General features: G+C 46.0%; 1 protein-coding gene across 1 annotated transcript; it reads left to right on the plus strand.

Annotated features, from left to right (window-relative positions):
- Window positions 1–8,559: 8,559 nt before the first annotated feature.
- Window positions 8,560–17,332, plus strand: LOC100447960 (lipopolysaccharide-induced tumor necrosis factor-alpha factor). The gene is given in 3 exon segments (XM_024241397.2): window positions 8,560–8,779; window positions 11,619–11,775; window positions 15,583–17,332. Coding segments are annotated over 3 exon segments (486 nt in total). The 3' UTR covers window positions 15,692–17,332.
- The last annotated feature ends 1,859 nt before the right edge of the window (window positions 17,333–19,191 follow it).

Below are 19,191 nucleotides of genomic sequence, written 5' to 3' on the forward strand. Positions count from 1 at the left end.
GAAACCCTGTCTCTACTAAAAATATAAAAATCAGCTGGGTGTGGTGGCAGGCACCTATAATCCCAGCTATTAGGGAGGCTGAGGCAGGAGAATTGCTTGAGCCTGGGAGGCAGAGGTTGCAGCGAGCCAAGATTGTGCCACTGTACTCCAGCCTGAGCGACGGAGCGAGAATCTGTCTCAAAAAAAAAAAAAGATAATTCAGTGGCATTTAGTAAGTTCTGTACTCCAGCCTGGGCAACAGAGTGAGATTCTGTCTCAAAAAAAAAAAAAAAAAAATGATAATTCAGTGCATTTAGTAAGTTCATAGCATTGTGCAACCATTAACTTCCATCTGGTTCCAGAACATTTTCATCATCCCCAAAAGAACCCCATACCCATTTCTTCCCACTGCTGTACACCCATCCCTGGCCACCACTGATGTGCTTTGTATCTCTGTGAATTCACCTATTCTGGGCATTTCATCTCAGTGGAATCATTTGATCTGTAGCCTTTCGTGCTTTCGAGGTTCGTTCCAGGGCTGTCTGGGAGCCCGAATGATCAGTGATAAAACTGCTAGGCTGGCCACCCCGGGCTTCCTGAAGTCTGATCTTTTCCTTTGCATTTAGGATTCAAGGTCATACTTAGCTAGCAGGAGCGATACCACAGTCATGAACGTGGTTTTCCCAGGATGAGGCTTATCCATTGCACTCCCCTGCAATCTCCCCATTAAAAAAGAAAAAAAAATTCAAGATTCGAGGCAGAACACTGTACCTTTTGACCTGCAGGTTTGATTCTGCAAACATTGAATGAACCCGTGTTTTGGGCGCACAAGAAGTAAGATGACACCCAGGACCTTGTGAGCGCCTGAAGTAGCAGCTTGCACTGGCCTATTCCAGAGAATTCTGAGGCTGTTGAGGCTGAATTGTTTAGAAGCTGATCTGTTGCTGAAAGTGAGGTCCCTCGTGGAGTTTATTTCCATGTCCCGAGGATTCCAGATCAGTGCATTAATATCAGTTCAGGGCATGGATGATCGCTGGGTCTGACACTGTGGCTTCTCCCTGCGGGTTCCGGGGTTTTTGCCTCCACTTTTAACAGAACCGAGGCCGGGCGTGGTGGCTCACACCTGTAACCGTAGCATTTTGGGAGGCTGAGGTGAGTGGATCACTTGAGGTCAGGAGTTCGAGAGCAGCCTGGCCAACATGGTGAAACCCCTGTCTGTAGTAAAAATACAAAAAATTAGCTGGGTGTAGTGGCGCATGCCTGTAATCCCAGCTTCTCTGGAGGCTGAGGCAGGAGAATCGTTTGAACCTGGGAGGCAGAGGTTGCAGTGAGCTGAAATCATGCCACTGCATTCCAGCCTGGGTAACAGAGTGAGACTCTGTCTCAAACAAAAACACAAACAAAACTGAGATGGAGATGCTTTCTGGGTTGACAAGCATGCCCCCCACCCCAACCCTTTGTCTTTTGCTAAGGGCTTGAAGCAGTAAATATGCAGCTTGGGGCACCCTGCCTCCAAATTCTGAGCTCTCTCAGAATTTCATTGTTTTTCTTCCCAATATGAGAGGGCTGAGCTTTGTGACTTTCCACCCTCGGCTGATCATTAACGTTCTGTTGCCTGTTTACTAAGAAGCAGGACACTTTGAATTGCAAAGTGCCCAGTGACAAAATGAGTTGGAACCCATCATTGGCAGGTATTTTTTGCATGGCATCAAGTGTGTGGTGTGAAAGTGCACAGTAAACGCACTTTCATGTATTAGGGAGGCAGAAAGAGAGGTGATCCCTCCAGAGTTCACATGTGTTGCTTCCACTGAGGGTGTATTTTCTTTTCATGATTTTTCTGTTTTTTAAAAATTTCTGGCCAGGCGTGGTGACTCACGCTTGTAATCCCAGCACTCTGGGAGGCCAAGGTGGGCTGATCACCTGAGGTCGGCAGTTTGAGACCAGCCTGGCCAACATGGTGAAACCCTGTCTCCACTAAAAAATACAAAAATTAGCTGGGCGTGTTGGCAGGCGCCTGTCATCCCAGCTTCTCTGCAGGCTGAGGCATGAGAATTGCTTGAGCCTGGGAAGTGGAGGTTGCCGTGAGCCGAGATCACGCCACTGCGTTCCAGCCTAGGCGACAGAGTGAGACTCTGACTCAAAAAAAAAAATTATTATTATTATAATTTTTTGTGTAGAGATATGGTCTCACTCTGTCAGCCAGGCTGGAGTGCAGTGGTGTGATCACAGCTCACTGTAACCTCGAGCTCCCAGGCTCAAGCAAATCCTCCCACCTCACCTTCCTGAATAGCTGGGACTACAAGTTTGTGCAACCATGTCTGGCTAATATATATTTTTTAATTAAAAAAAAATTTTTAAAGATTATCTTTATATATGATTTTGTGACCCTACTTTTTTTTTTCTTCTTTTTGTTTTGAGACAAGGTCTTGCTCTGTCACCCAGGCTGGAGAGCAGTGGCGTGATCCTAGCTTATTGCAGTCTCGAACTCCTGGGCTCAAGTGATCCTCCTACCTTAGCCTCCAGAGCAGCCAGGACCACAGGCACCTGCCACAACGCCTGGCTAATTTTTGTACCATTTGTAGAGACATGGTCTGAATTTGTTTCCCAGACTGGTCTCAAACTCTTGGGCTCAAGTGATCTGCCCATCTCAGCTCCCAAAGTGCTGGGATTATAGACGTGATCCAACATGCCTGGGCAAGAATACCTTTCGTTGAGCAAATTGTTGAGAGTTAGAATGAGGAAAACTTTTGGCTAAAAGGGACCCCAAGATATCCCAAGTGGCATATTTATAGATGTGAAAGTGATTCCACAGCTGGGCATGTCAGATCCAAATTCTCCATGGATCAGGAATGCCTCCTTTTCCTTTTCTGTCACCACCGGTCACATTTGGCTACTTAATTTCTGGGCTCCAGTGCAGCATGGAAACGCGAGGCCCTTTGTTCAAAAAGTGTTCGAATTTCTTTTCTTTCTTCTTTTTTTTTTTTTTGAGATGGAGTCTCGCTCAGTCGCCCATGCTAGAGCGCAGTGACACGATCTCGGCTCACTGCAGCCTCCATCTCTCAGGTTCACAGTGTGGAGAGGCTGGGCACGGTGGCTCATGCCTATAATCCCAGCACTTTGAGAGGCTGAGGCAGGAGGATCACTTGAGCGCAGGAGTTTGTGACCATCCTGGGCAGCATAGCAAGACCCTGTCTCTAAGAAAAATTAAAAAGTTATAGCCAAGCATGGTGACACACACCTGTAGTCCCAGCTACTCCAGAGGCTGAGTCAGGAGGATTGTTTGAGTCTATGAGTTTCAGGCTGTGGTGAGCTATGATCGTGCCACTGTACTCCAGCCTGGGCAATAGAGCGAGACCCTGTTTCTCCCTTTCTTTCTCTCTTTCTCTCTCTCTTTTTTAAAAAAAGACATTGTGCAGAGTGTGTGTGTGAGTTTAGGGTGAGGGGGACTAATTGCTGTTCTAAGAGTTTCGTAGTTGGGGAGGTGATAAGGAGGGGATGGGGGGTGATGAGGAGAGGGATGGTTGGTGGGTGGGCCTCTTATCCCAGGAGATAAGCCAAATTGAAATGAAGGCGCAAAACAAGGAAAACAAAATGGGACTAACCGTGGTGGCATTTCCTGGCCTTGGGGCCTGAGGGAGGGAAGACTGTGGAATTTATTTAGAAAACTTCCAAACCAGCGGTTATGAGTCTTTTTTACTATTCTGGCCTGTTGCTCTTGTTCTTTTCAGAATTATAAATGTGTTTGTGTGGCTGTTTGATCTCAAAGCAATGCTCAAAAGAGGCAGTGTCTCGAAATCCCGGAAGATAAGATGTGACCACATGAAAGATGGTCTCAATAAGGGGGGAGAGGCGGTGGCCAAGGCCTCAATTTCCAGAACGAGAAACTGGGGTCCACCCATGTTTTAAAGGTCATCAGAAGAAAGCTCCCGTCCTCCCATCCCCCACACCTGTATGTTGACTCTGTAAAGATGCAGTTTCCTCACTTTGGGAGGAGATGCCGTGGTTTTTGCAGAAATTGCTCTGCTGCTGTATTCAGCCATTGCCTCTTGGAGGTTTAGGATGCCCCAGGCCTTGTTTTCCCTCAAAGCATTCCATTGGCAGTCACGACCAACCATGCTCCTTGAGGATTTCTGTACACACTGGCTTTTTCTGGTCTTGTAAGTTTTTATACGAGTCAGTTTTCACCATAAATTTTGGAGGTGGGTCCGGGGCTGTGATGGCGAGTCCTCGACGTTCAACCCGGATGTAGGTCACTCTAGACCCCCAGGGTGCCCTGTCGTTCCCTTTGCTGGAAGTTTCAACAAGGCCAGAAGCAGATGTCAGGGTTTCCTGGGGTCATCTGGGAGGGATGTCAGCGGACTTTAGGGGCAAGCTGGGACTTCTGCCATTTCTGTTCCTGTATGTCAGAGGAAACTAGCAACACGCCTCAAACCACTTTACACCATCAGTCTCAGTGTTAAACCCGAGCCTGTTTTCACAAACACCTCCTGTGATCTCATTACACCCTCACCCTGCCCTCCTGCTTCTGGTGGCCTTCTCTACTTTGCTTCTTGCTCCTCTTACAGACCTTCTGTCTCATCTGTCTTTTCTGGGGTTGGGCCTTTCCGCTTCTCTGTAACCTTCTGTGACTCCGATGGCTCATAGCTTTGCTGTGTATTAGGAGCAGAAAGCAAGCTTCATTATATCATTTACAATTTTTTAGTAGCTACATTTTTTTTTTTTTTTTTGTGATGGAATCTCCCTCTGTGGCCCAGGCTGGACTGCAGTGGCGTGATCTCAGCTCGCTGCAACCTCTGCCTCACGGGTTAAGCACTGGGATTACAGGCACATGCTACCATACCTGGCCAATTTTTGTATTTTTAGTAGAGATGGGGTTTCACCATGTTGGCCAGGCTGGTCTCGAACTCCTTACCTCAAACGATCCACCCGTCTCAGCCTCCCAAAGTGCTGGGATTACAGGCATGAGCCACCGTGCCTGGCCACCACATTTTATTTATTTATTTATTTATTTTTGAGACAGAGTCTCACTCTGTTGCCCAGGCTAGAGTGCAATGGCACAATCTTAGCTCCCTGCAACCTCCACCTCCCGCGTTCAAGTGATTATCCTGTCTCAGCCTCCTGAGTAGCTGGGATTACAGGCGCCGAATACCACACCTGGCTAATTTTTGTATTTTTAGTAGAGACGGGGTTTCACCTTGTTGGCCAGGCTGGTCTCAAACTCCTGACCTCAGGCGATCCGCCTGCCTTGGCCTCCCAAAGTACTGGGATTATAGTCGTGAGCCACCATGTCTGGCCTCTTTTTTATTTATTTTGTTTTTATTTATTTATTTTTGAGACAGTCTCGCCGAAGCTGGAGTGCAGTGGTGCAGTCATGGCTTACTTGAACTCCTGGGTTTAAGTGATTCTCCCACCTCAGCCTCCCAATAGCTGGGACCACAGGGGTGCACCACCATGTCTGGCTAATTCTTAATTTTTTTGTAGAGACAGTGTCTCCCTATGTTGCTCAGGCTGATCTAGAATGCCTGGGCTCAAGCCATCCTCCTGCCTCAGCCTCTCAAAGTGCTGGGATGACAGGTGTAAGCCACCATACCCGGCCTAGTGGCCACATTTTGAAAGGTACAAAGAAACAGGTGAAATTAACAATACATTTTACTTAACTTCATATATCTAAGCTGTGGTCATTTTAATATATCAATATAAGAAATTATTAATGAGATATTTTACGTTCATTTTTTCCTACTAAGTTTTGAAATTCAGGGTGTATTTTTACATTGACATTCTATCCCAAATTGAATGCTAAATTTTTATCAAAAAACATTTTGATCTATATTCAGTGTTCATCAAATTTACCATTGAAAAAGTGATTCACATACTCAAGTTGTCCCAGACTTACATGAAAGCTTCCCAATAATTGATTTGTTAGTTTTCACATTTAAATTGCTTAAACTTAAATACAAGTAAAAATTCATTGGCAAGTAAAAAGATGAAAAAAAGCTAAAAAAAAAAAAAAATTCAGTTCTTCACTCACACTAACTAATTTCTTTTTTTCTTTTAGAGATAGAGTGTTGCTCTGTCGCCCAGGCTAGAGTGCAGTGGCATGATCATGGCTCACTGTAGCCTCCACCTCCTAGGCTCAAGTGATCCTCCTACCTCAGCCTCCTGGGTAGCTGGGACCACAATTGTGCACCACCATGCCTGGCTAATTTTTTTAATTTTTAAAATTTTGTAGAGACAGGGTCTCACTATGTTGTCTAGGCTGGTCTTGAACTCCTGGGCTCAAGTAATCCAATTGCCTCGACCTCCCAAAGTGCTGGGATTGCCGTCATGAGCCCCTGTGCCTGGCCAGAAGCCACATTTTAGATGTCCAACAGCCTTACGTGACTGGTGGCTGCTATATTGGGCAGCAGATACAGAGCATTTCCATCATCACAGAAGGTTCTGTTAGACAGCACTCTGATAGAATGAAGTCTTGAACATGTGTTCTCCAAGGGACTTTCAAAGTTTTCTAGAATGCAGCCCCAACCTGTCTTTACTTACTGACTTTCTTTTTATCATGTTCATTCCCCCACCTCTATTCCACTTTGTTTTGTTTGTTTGTCTTTGAGACAGAGTCTCGCTCTGTTGCCCAGGCTGGAGTGCAGTGGCACGATCATGGCTCACTGTGGCCTCAACCTCCCAGGATTAAGCAATCCTCCTGCCTCAGCCTCCTAAGTAGCTGGGATTACAGGTGTGTGCCACTACATCTGATGACTTTTTTTTCATTGTAGAGACAGGGTCTCACTATGTTGCCCAGGCCGGTCGTGAATTCCTGGGCTCAAGTGATCCTCCTGCCTCAACCTCCCAAAGTACTGGGATTACAGGCATGAGCCACTGCACCCAGCCCTTTTGTTTTGTTTTGTTTTGGAGATGGGAGTCTCACCATGTTGCCCAGGTTAGTCTTGAGATCCTGGGCTCAGGCTATCCTGCCACCTCGGCTCCACAGAGTGCTGGGATTACAGGTGTGAGCCACCGCATCTGGTCTCTGTTTCCACTTTGAGGTGAATACCCTTTCTTTGGTTCCTCCAGAGAAGTCTCCTCTTTGGGGCTTGGTTTAGAGGCAGGGCTTCCGAGAAGGACTCTACCCTTCTCCCTGCAGTGGGATTAATTGCTGCCTTGGCTTCCCACGAGTTCTAGAAAATGAGGCAGACAGTGTCGGGAGAGGGGAGCGGTGGCTGTGGCTCGCTGCCCCGGAGCCTCGTTTCCCATTTCTCCCGAGACAGGTTTGAATGGCTCTTCTAAGGCAGCCTGAACCCTGCCCAGTTAGAAAAACAGCCACACAAAGAACAGCACTGTGTCTGCTTCCAGCTGCCCCATGGCTGCTGGATCATGGAACATCAGACAGGAGCACACTCTGGGTGCAGGGTGTAATTCTAGGCGAGCAGCAGCTCTGCCAGGGCTGGAGGGAAATCCTTTCTTTGCCCTCACAAAAGAAAATGTGTGCCTGGCTGCTCTGGTGCTCATTTTTCAAAATGAGAACTGAAGTCTATGTGTATTTCCTTCTTAAAAAGCTATAACACACAGGCTGGGCACGGTGGCTCATGCCTTTAATCCCAGCACATTGGGAAGCCAAGGCGGGAGGTTCACTTGCCCCCAGGAGTACAAGACCAGCCTAGACAGCAAAGTGAGACCCCCATCTCTACAAAAAATGAAAACATTAGCCGGGCGTGGGGGCACATGCCTGTAGTCCCAGCTACCTGGGAGGCTGAGGCAGGAAGATCACCTGGGCCTGGGTGGTGGAGGCTGCAGTGAGCTGAGATCGCACCACTGCAGTCTAGCCTGGGTGACAGATCTTGTCTCAAAAAAATAAAACAAAACAAAAAACAAAACTATAACACATATACAAAAAAGTATATACGTTTTAATTGTACAACTCAGATTTTTACAGACTGAACATACCTCTGTAACCAGCCCCCAGGTGAAGAAAGAGAACAGGACCCGCCCCCTGCAAAGGCCCCCTCATACCCCTTTCCAGATTCTTCTTCCTCTCCCAAGAGTAACCGCTCCATGGATTCATTTTGCCTATTTCTGACCTTTATTTAAATAGCATCATACAGTGTGCATTTTGTGGCATCTGGCCCCTTTGCTATTTGTGATAATTTGTGGTTGGTTTTTGAATGCCTTTATCTTTTCCGTTACCTGAAACAGTTAGTGAAAACCACAGTGGTTTAAAAACCAAAAAAAAAAAAACAAAAAAACAAACAAAAAAAAAAACGAAGAAGAAACACCAGATATGGAAGGTACATAGGTCATTGTCCGGTAATGGTTTATGATGTGAAGAAGAAATGACTCGTATTTGGTTGATGTTTCCACTTTGGATTTTCCAGGTTTTGGTGATTTTTGGTAGTAATTATTTACTTTTTGATTAATTCTGGGGTCTTGAAGGGACATTAACCCTCTTCCTAGCTTTTGCACAAAGCTGGATGGAAGTCATTTTCTCAGAATTTCTGTTTGCCAGAAAGAAAATTGAAGCCTTAGGTAAAAAAGAGAGGGAGAGATAACTGAATTTCTTATCTGGTATGTTCTGTTTCTGTTTTAGGTAAAATGTCGGTTCCAGGACCTTACCAGGCGGCCACCGGGCCTTCCTCAGCACCATCCGCCCCTCCATCCTAGGAAGAGACAGTGGCTGTTAACAGTTATTACCCCACACCTCCAGCTCCCATGCCTGGGCCAACTACGGGGCTTGTGACAGGGCCTGATGGGAAGGGCATGAATCCTCCTTCGTATTATACCCAGCCAGTGCCCATCCCCAATAACAATGCAAGTACGTGTGGCCTCGCAGGCCCCCCTTACCATTTCCTTGGCCCTCCACACTGGGAATCAGGAGAGTGACCAAAGTGACTCTACCAAAGAGTCTAAGTAAAGTGCCAGTACGTTCCAGTTTTACCCCCTTACCTTGAAATTCCACACACGGTCTTTTAGATTCCATGTTGGTGAGGCTCACAGCTTTTCCATAATAAAGTATGGTTTAGGATCTTTCCCATGATCATCATATATAAATCTTTTGGCACATCTCATGGAGGCACAACCAACTTTCTTCTGAGAATGGGAGTTTGTGTCTTAAGGGCCCGCACCCTTCTTCCTGAGGGCTGATGCAGAACTTCTGCCCTGAGGCCAGGGCCGAGGTAGGAATAGGGAGGAGAAGAAACCATCCTGAGCAATGTGTGATTGTGTTTTCATACCAGCTCACCCTCAATGCAAGTTGCTCTTCTGCTTTTGAGCAACTAGATGGTCCCTGTCCTTTGGTGCTTCCTTCCGCCTGAGGGTGACCTGGTATGTCACTGCTTCAGTATCACAGGTAGTTCTGAAAGAAATCTTTAGCTCAGAGAGGGGGCCCGTGAATCAGACTGCCTGGGTTCACATAACCTCCTTGTGCCTCAGCTTCCCCATTTGTAAAACAGGTTTCATCAAGTACCTATTTACAAATATCAGTGAGTTGTTAACATGAGAGGAAGTACTGTGTGCCAAATACAGAGTACTCATTTGATAAAAGTGAACTCTTATTGTTGTGTTCAAGTTATTTTGAGCTGGAAGAGGATGAGATAATGACTTTAGATTCTTAGACCATCCTGTGATCAATAAATAGTTTCTTCTTCTTCTTTGGTTTTTTTTTTTTTTTTTTTTTTTTGAGACAGGGTCTCACCGTGTTGCCCAGGCTGGAGTGCAGTGGTGCAGTCATGGCTCGCTACAGCCTGAACCTCCTGGGCTCAAGTGATCCTACCATCTCAGTCTCTGGAATAGCTGAGACTATAGGCATCCACCACCTCACCTGGCTAATTTTTAAATTTTTGTAGAAATGCAGTCTCACTATTTTTCCAGGCTGATCTTTAACTCCTGAGCTCAAACGATCTTCCCACCTCCCTTGGTCTCCCAAAGTGTTAGAATTACCAGCATAAGTCACAGAGCCTGGCCCAAATAACTTATTCTTGAACCCCAAAAACACTTAATAAAATGTATGAACTGGGTATGGTGGCTTGCGCCTGTAATCCTAGCTACTGAGGAGGCTGAGGCAGGAGGATCACCTGAGGCCAGGAGTTCCAAACCAGCCTGAGTGACATAGTGAGATATTGTCTCTATGGAAATAAAATTAGCCGAGTGTGATGGCTTGCACCTGTAGTCCCAGCTACTTGGGAGGCTGAGGTGGGAGGATTGCTTAAGCCCAAGAGGTTGAGGCTGCAGTGAGCTATGATTGTACCCCTGAGCTCCAGCCTGGGCAACACAAAACCCTGTCCCCCCTGCCAAAAAAAAATTACACATAAGTGCTAAAGTATGATTCAATACTACTTTTCTGGAAGGAAGGTCTTTCTATGAGTATTACTAAGTTCAGTTAACTCTAGGCAGTAATTTTCCCCTAATTCATTTGTTATATAAATGGCATTCTAACAACGTAAAAAGGAACAGAAGGAAGTTGCTTTGACAGAAATATGAGCTTAACAACTGAAGTGCTTGATGATTTTCATCACCCCGGATTCTCTCTTTTTTTTTTCTTTTTTTTTTTTTTTTTTGAGGTAGAGTCTTGTTCTGTTGCCCAAGCTGGAGTGCAGTGGCACGATCTTGGCTCACTGCAACCTCTGCCTCCCGAGTTCAAGCGATTCTCCTGCCTCAGCCTCCCAAGTAGCTGGGACTACAGGCACGCGCCACCATGCCCGGCTAATTTTTGTCTTTTGAAACAGGGTTTCACCATGTTGGCCAGGCTGGTCTTGAACTCCTGACCTCTGGTGATCCACCCACCTCGGCCTCCCAGAGCCAAGGGATTTGCTGGGATTACAGATGTGAGCCACCGTGCCCGGCCTGGAATCTTTTCTGATTCTTGCGAATGTTCAAACATGTTTTCACATAGCTTTTTCTTCCTAGCATTATTTTATATTTTCATTTCTTGTATCAACACAGTTCACGAGCTTGTTGTCTCACAGAGTTGGCCTGCATTTCCTGGCTTGGTAAACTCTACCCTTATCATTGGCTGTCAGAGTTTATCAAAGGGTCTGTGTAAAGAGAGTGGATTGTTTATCAAGAGCTGCTGGGCACGGTGTGAGGCTGTTTAAAATTTATTTATTTGTTTTTGGGACTGAGCGTTGCTCTGTTGTCCAGGCTGGAGAGCAGTGGCGCAATCATAATTCACTGCATCCTCAATCTCTCAGACTCAAGTGATCCTCCCACCTCAGCCTCCTGAGTAGCTGGGTCTACAGGCATGTACCACCACGCTGGGCTAATTTTTATAGTTTTTTGTAGAGATGAGGTCTTGTCATGTTGCCTAGGCTGATCTCAAACTCCTAGGCTCAAGCAATCCTCCCACCTCGGCCTCCCAAAGTGTTGGGATCAGAGGCATGAGCTACCGCGCCCGGTCCTCCTTTCTTTTTGAGGCTGAATCATATTCTGGTGGATGGATAAACTTTGCTGTGTTAATTTATTGGTCCATCGATGGACACATGTGTTCCTTCCCCTTTTGGCTCTCATAGATAGCCAAACGATGAACGCGTGCTATGAACATGGATGTACAAATATAATATTTGCTCGCATCCCTGCGTTCCTCTCTTTGTCCTGTAGTGAATGCTATTGGCCTTGTTTCCTGAGCAGCCTGTGTTTGTCCCTCTCCCTTTCATCAGTTACCGTGCAGACGGTCTATGTGCAGCACCCCGTCACCTTTTTGGACCGCCCTGTCCAAATGTGTTGTCCTTCCTGCAACAAGATGATCGTGAGTCAGCTGTCCTATAACGCTGGTGCTCTGACCTGGCTGTCCTGCGGGAGCCTGTGCCTGCTGGGGTGAGTCTACCTCCCACTTGGCCCCAAGCCCTCCTGCCCTTCTCTCTGGGTGCTGGCAAGGGTGGGTTTGCAACTGCACCATGCTTGACATTCAGGGCCAGACGTTTGTGTTTTTTTTTTTTGAGATGGAATCTGGTTCTGTCGCCCAGGCTGGAGTACAGTGGGGTGATCTCGGCTCACTGTAATCCCCACTGCTCAGGTTCAAACGATTCTCCTGCCTCAGCGTCCTGTGTAGCTGGGATTATAGGGGTGCACAACCACGCCCAGCTTATTTTTAGTAGAGTTGGCATTTCACCATCTTGGCCAGGCTGGTCTCAAACTCCTGACCTCAGGTGATCTGCCCGCCTCGGCCTCCCAAACTGCTGGGATTACAGGTGTGAGCCACTGTGCCTGGCCTAAGACATTTCTTTCTTTTTTTGTGATGGATTCTCACTCTGTTGCCCAGGCTGGAGTGCAGTAGCACGATCCTGGCTCACTGCAACCTCCACCTCCCAGGTTCAAGCTATTCTCCTGCCTGAGCCTCCTGAGTAGCTGGGATTACAGGTGTGCACTGCCAGGCCCGGCTAATATTTTGTACTTTTAGTAGAGATAGGGTCTCACCATGTTGGCCAGGCTGGTCTCAAACTCCTGACCTCAGGTGGCCCGCCCGCCTCAGCCTCCCAAAGTGCTGGGATTACAGGCGTGGGCCATCATGCCTGGCCCAAGACATTTCTTTATTGTAGGAGGTGTCCTGTGCATTGTAGGATATTGAATAGCATCCCTGGCCCCCACCCGCTTGATGCTAGGAGCACCACACTCCCCAGTGTTCTGAACAAAAATGCCCCCTGGGAGGCCAAGTCATCCCTGCTGGTCTAAAGCATATCAGTCCCCAGAAATTGGTCTTCCGTCTTTTCTTCTTGCTTATCTGCTGAAACCACGCCCTGTGTGTAGGGACAAGCTTCACAGCTGCTTCCAGCTGTGTACAGGGCAATACCCTTAGGGATTCCTTTTTCTTCTAGAATTTCATGACCTAAATAATAATGTTTTGCTCGAGCCCGAGGGAAGCTTTAAACAATCTGTACATTAAAATTCTTCATAGGAATCGCTTCAAAACTTCTTATCCTTTTATGACCCGAAGTATTTTTCCCATTACTCATGCAGGGAAATTATATAAATATTTATGTCTGCACCAAGGGTATTATGTTTAAAGAGATAATAGTTTCTGTCCTGGGAGAAAAATCTGAGGAAACACAATCAATTTTTTGTTTCCCACCAAGCAGGTAAAAGTAGCTTCCTTATTCCTGGCCATGTGAGCCACTCAGAAAACCCCAAGGGGCTCCATTCTTTTCCTTGAAGGAAACAATGTTTGTGAGTTTCAGGAGCCTCATGCAACCGGCACATTCCTCTACATTGTCCTTTGGTGACTTGAGGTTGAGAAGGAACAATATTTCTCTTCCTAAGTTCAATAAGAGGCTCAGAGTCCCGGAGAGTTTAGTTAACTTCCTTGAGGTCATGTGTTAAATAAGGAAGGAAGGAGACAAAACAGCTTTCTGGGCACCTGATTCCCCCTCTTGCCCATAGGACTCTGCTGTTGTCTTCATTCCGTGGGCAGAAAATGCTTAAAAAAAAAAAAAGTCCATTGCCTCTGGATATTTGTATTAAAACAAATTTTTATCTTTGAAATCGGGGAAAGACGGAATAGAAACTTACTTGTTTTGTTTTGTTTGAGACTGAGTCTTGCTCTATTGTCCAGGCAGGAGCGCAGTGGTACGATCGTAGCTCTCTGCAGCTTTGATCTCCTGGGCTCCTGCAATGCTCCCAGCTCAACCTCCTGAGTACCTGGGACCACAGGTGTGTGCCACCATACCTAGCTAATTTTTAAATTTTTTTTTTTTGTGGAAGCAGAGGTTTTACTCTGTTGCCCAGGCTGGTCTTGAACTCCTGGACTCAAGCAGTCCTCCTGCCTTGACCTCCCAAAGTGCTGGGATTATAGAGGAATAGAAACTTACATTGAGAATCGGCCTATGCCAGTCTGGCTTTAGAAATTGAGGCAACCTTTCTTTTCCTCCCTTTGTTCCTTCCTTAAACATGGTAGAGTGGGTTCAAATCCTGCTTCTCACTAGCTATGTGGCCATGGGCAAGTGACTTTACCTCTCTGTGCTTCAGTTTCCCCATCTATAGATGGGGGTATGGGGCAATAACACCCACCTCAGGGGCTGCTGAGGATAAAATATGTGTGTATGCTGCCTGGAGCCGCGCCTGTACCTATAAGCCGTAGGTTAAGATTCCTGCTGAATGGACTGACTGTCCTTATTTGAGCTCTGGAAAGCTTAGGCAATAGGAGGAAATTTCTTTCATGAGATAATTTCCTCATCAGAATATTTCCAAATTCTGCTTTATGTAAACTAGCGTCTTTCTGTAAAAGGTTGAGTTTTAACTCCGTTTTTGGCAAACATTGGTTGTCAGGCTGTCTGAGATTCCTGCCTGTGTGTGCCAATGGTGGATTATGTAGGTTAAGAGGCGTTATTTGGGGAACTCTACTTGGTTGCTGTAAGAAGCAGCCTGTCTATATGGAAAAGAGATCAGTAAGACGGGGGTTGGCAAAACAACCCTGGAGCCAGGCGCCTGTTTTAAGTTTTACGGGAACACAGCCACGCCTGTTGGTTTTTGGATTCTCTGTGGCTGTCTTCTCATTCCTAGGGCAGAGTTGAGCAGCGGCAACAGAGACTCGATGGCTCATCAGGATGAAAGTATGTGGCCGGGTGTGTGGTGGCTTCCACCTGTAATCCCAGCACTTTGGGAGGCGGAGGTGGAAGGATCACTTGAGGTCAGCAGTTCAAGACCAGCCTGTGCAACATAGCAAGACCCCATCTCTACAAAAACAAACAAAACACAGCAACAAAAAGACTAAAAGATCTACTATCTGTACCTTTGCAAAAAAAGTTCACCAAGCCCATCTAACACTTTGAAAGACTCCCAAATGACCCCAGATTTGAAAATAATGCTCGAAGAAGGGGCTCTGTCCGTAGGAGGAGCCTTAGCATTGGCTGGCATGTTGATTTCCTAGGGGTGTCATCACAAATTACAACACACCTAGTGTTTAAAACAACAGATATTAACTCTCACAATTCTAGAGGCCAGAAGTGCAAAATCAAAATGTCAGCAGGGGCCGGGTGTGGTGGCTCTCACCTGTAATCCCAGCACTTGGGGAGGCCAAGGCAGGTGGATCACTTGAGGTCAGGAGTTTGAGACCAGCCTGGCCAACACGGTGAACCCCCATCTCTCCTAAAAATACAAAAATTAGCTGGGCCTGGTGGCATGCACCTGCAATCCCAGCTACTCAGGAGGCTGAGGCAGGAGAATTGCTTGAACCCAGGAGGAGGGAGAACTGCTTGAACCCTGGGCGACAGAGTGAGACTCCATCTCAAAAAAAAACAAAAACAAAAAACAAACCAAAAACTAAAATGTCAGCAGGGCTCAGCAGGGCCACACTCCCTCCTAAGGCTTTAGGGTGAATCATTTTTTGCCTTCTCCAGCTTCTGGTAGCTGCAGGTGTTCCTTGGCTTATGGCCTCATCACTCCAGCCTCTGCCTCTGTCTTCACATACCCTTCTGCCCACTCTGTATCTCTGTGTGTCTTCTCCTCTTCTTCTGAGGTCATTGGGTTTTAGGGGTCCACCTGGATAATCCAAGATGATCCCATCTCAAAATTCCTAATTATACTGGCAAAGACCCTTTTTACAAAGAAGGACACGAACATGTTTTTGGCAGCCAGTGTCCATCCTGTTGTGGTCAGTAATGTGCTCCGTGTGTCTCTCTCTCCTCCCAGGTGCATAGCGGGCTGCTGCTTCATCCCCTTCTGCGTGGATGCCCTGCAGGACGTGGACCATTACTGTCCCAACTGCAGAGCTCTCCTGGGCACCTACAAGCGTTTGTAGGACTCAGCCAGACGTGGAGGGAGCCGGGTGCCACAGGAAGTCCTTTCCACCTCTCATCCAGCTTCACGCCTGGTGGAGGTTCTGCCCTGGTGGTCTCACCTCTCCAGGGGGCCCACCTTCATGTCTTCTTTTGGGGGGAATACGTCGCTAAACTAACAAATCTCCAAACCCCAGAAATCGCTGCTTGGAGTCGTGCATAGGACTTGCAAAGACATTCCCCTTGAGTGTCAGTTCCACGGTTTCCTGCCTCCCTGTGACCCTGAGTCCTGCCATCTAACTGTGATCATTGCCCTATCTGAATATCTTCCTGTGATCTGCCGTCCGTGGCTCTTTTTTCCTGCTCCGTGGGCCCTTCTGGTGGCAGTCTCAAACTGAGAAGCCACAGTTGCCTTATTTTTGTGGTTGTTCTGCCCAGAGCTCGGCTGAACCAGCCTTTAGTGCCTACCATTATCTGATCCGTCTCTTTCCGTCCCTTATGACAAAGATCTTGCCTTACAGACTTTACAGGCTTGGCTTTGAGATTCTGTAACTGCAGACTTCATTAGCACACAGATTCACTTTAATTTCTTAATTTTTTTTTTAAGTACAAAGAGGGGCTATTAACACCCAGTACAGACATATCCACGAGGACATAAATGCATGCTAGAAAAATAGGGCTGGATCTTATCACTGCCCTGTCTCCCCTTGTTTCTCTGTGCCCGATCTTCAGCGCCCCTTTCCATACAGGGATTTTTTTCTCATAGACTAATTATATGAACAGTTTTTATGACCTCCTTTTGGTCTGAAATACTTTTGAACAGAATTTCTTTTTTTTTTTTTTTTTAAACAGAGGTGAGGTCTTACTATGTTGCCCAGGCTGGTCTTGAACTCCTGGGCTCAAGAGATCCTTCTGCCTTGGCCTCCCGAAGTGCTGGGATTGCAGGCATGAGCTACCGTGCTGGGCCTGAACATAATTTCAAGAGGAGGATTTATAAAACCGTTTTCTGTAATCATATGATTGGTGTCATTTTTCCATTTGCCAATGTAGTCTCACTTTAAAAAAAAAGGAAGAAAAAGAAATGGATAATTTCATCTACTGCCTTTACTTGGGGTTGATGTGGTTCTTAAACACCTTCATCATGGAACTCTCAAAGTGGGGTCCATTTTGGGTTCCTGGTGGTGGGTTTTGAAAGATAAGGGAAAGCACATTTTGAGCATGTCTGGGTACCATGGTGCGGATGCTTGGGAACCAGAACTGTTTCAGAGGAATCTAAAGTCTGATTTTAGTTTTCAGAGACACGGCTTGTTGTAAAACATGAGAAGACATGATTTCTAGGACTCAGGCAGCAAGCCAGGATTCTAGGTTGGCTGCTGTGTCATCTTTGAAGTCAAGACAAAGCTGGGCTCGACCTTCAAGAGTCCTCGTTTTGATAATAATTCAGCATAGGGAACTCATGGGAATATTACTATGTAGAAATAAAACCTAGACCTTGAGCGAACGTCTGTATATTGGTTGAAAACGATAGTGGTAACCATTGATCCCCCTTCATTTGATGTTTGGAAAATTCCAGTAATTATCATTTTTGCAACGAATATGGATACCACATAGTACTTTGGTGTTACCTGCTTTTGAGAAATAAAGTCTTTGGTTCACCCGGTGAACTATTTATGAGTTCTTTTGGTGTGATGAAAGGGCTCATGTTGCCTTTCCAGCCATTGCTACAAAGAACCTTTATTTGCTCAGTAACGGTAGAAAATCCTTCCCGATTAAAAACTTCAGACTTGCTGAATATCCTGCGATGTCAAGATGACCGATGTTGAGTTGGGTGGATTTGCTAACGAGTCAGATTTGAACATGAGGCTATTGGAACCCAATAGGCGTCATTGATGGTGGCGAGCCACAGCTTTCAAGTTTTAATAAAATGCACAGAAGAGAACTGTCCCCATTCATTCTCTGAACAAAACATGCTTTGTGAGATGCTAAAAGGAGAGTATTGTAACATGTCAGGAATATGCATGCCGCCTTCCCCCATCCTTTGCTACCTGATGATACAGCTTCATTTTGCTAGATGCAAGGAAATAATGTCATCTTGGTGTGGCTTACATTGTCATTTAAACCCTAAATTACAGTCTTGAAAAATTGCTGCTTTCCAGATCTTGATTGTGTAGTTTCGGGGCCATGCATATTTAGCAGTTTGGCTCAGATGGTGGCATATACATGATCTCAAGCTATTATTAATTACATATGCAAAGTCTTCAAAACAAGAGCCTATTTCAGGATCGTAAAAACATGTATTACGCGGAACTTTCATGTCAGATGCCTGGAGTACGAAGCGTTCATTGGACATTCCATTTTACTGTTCGAAGTATGGACTTACATATCAAATTAAAAGGCTCTTTTGTTCTGCCACTGTTTGGTGGGGACTTGAGAGTCTCTTGCAAACACTGGTTCACATTCAATTAATGAAAGGGCTTTATACCTACCTACTTGGACCGCAAAGAGGAATTTTACCAATCTGAAACCAAAAGTGGCTATATATCTTATATTCTGTTATGTCCATCTAGGCGAGGTGGCCTTCTAAGAAGTGTTGGTTTGTGGCTTAACAAAATCATTCAGCTACTGCATCTCTTGAAGCCAGACTTAAGCATATGATGGATTCTTTGCTGACCACAGCGTTACCCGTGAAAATGTTTTCTCTGGGACAACTGGCTTCCCAGTTGCTAACGAGAACCCTTCTGTTGAATACTGAACTATTTATAAACGTGGCTTCATATACTCACACCATTTGGCCTCAGTTTTCTCCCCAGTGAGAGCCTGTCGTGTTTGGGATGGTAAAAATCCTCCTCTGACTTTCTGGGCTCAAGATTTCTGTTAGGAGTAAATCTAGACGTTGGAATTTTACGCAGAATTCTGATTTGCCTTTTGGTTCCTTGGTCCTCTCCTCCCTGTATGACTCAAATGTTTACAATGAGTCGCCTGTTTTTTTGCAGGCACGTGAGTGAATTGGAAGTAGATCTAGCAAGGGCCATGAAAAAGACATCAAGAATAGTTTCGCTTTTTATTTTTTTGAGAGGGAGCCTCGCTATGTTGCCCAGACTAGAGTGCAATGGCATGATCTCAGCTCACTGCAGCTTCCACCTCCTGGGTTCAAGCGATTCTCCTGCCTCAGCCTCCCGAACAGCTGGGATTACAGGCACCTGCCACCGTGCCCAGCTAATTTTTGTACATTTAGTAGAGTTGGGGTTTCGCCATGTTAACCAGGCTGGTCTCGAACTCCTGACCTGCCCACTTCGGCCTCCCAAAGTCCTGGGATTACTACAGGCATGAGCCACTGTGCCCGGCCTTTTTTTTTTTTTTTTGTTTTTTAATCTAAGAATTTTAAATAAGATTCTGGAGCTCAGATTAAAATGAATAAATAAATAAATAAATAGCTCACCACCAAGTATAGAGTCTAGTGCATGTAACTAACCACCTTGTAACTGCTCTCTGCAGTATTAAAAAGATGTTCTCCCAATTAAAT

Source organism: Pongo abelii, chromosome 18 (assembly GCF_028885655.2).
Source record: "Pongo abelii isolate AG06213 chromosome 18, NHGRI_mPonAbe1-v2.0_pri, whole genome shotgun sequence".
In the NCBI taxonomy this organism is placed as follows: Eukaryota; Metazoa; Chordata; class Mammalia; order Primates; family Hominidae; genus Pongo; species Pongo abelii.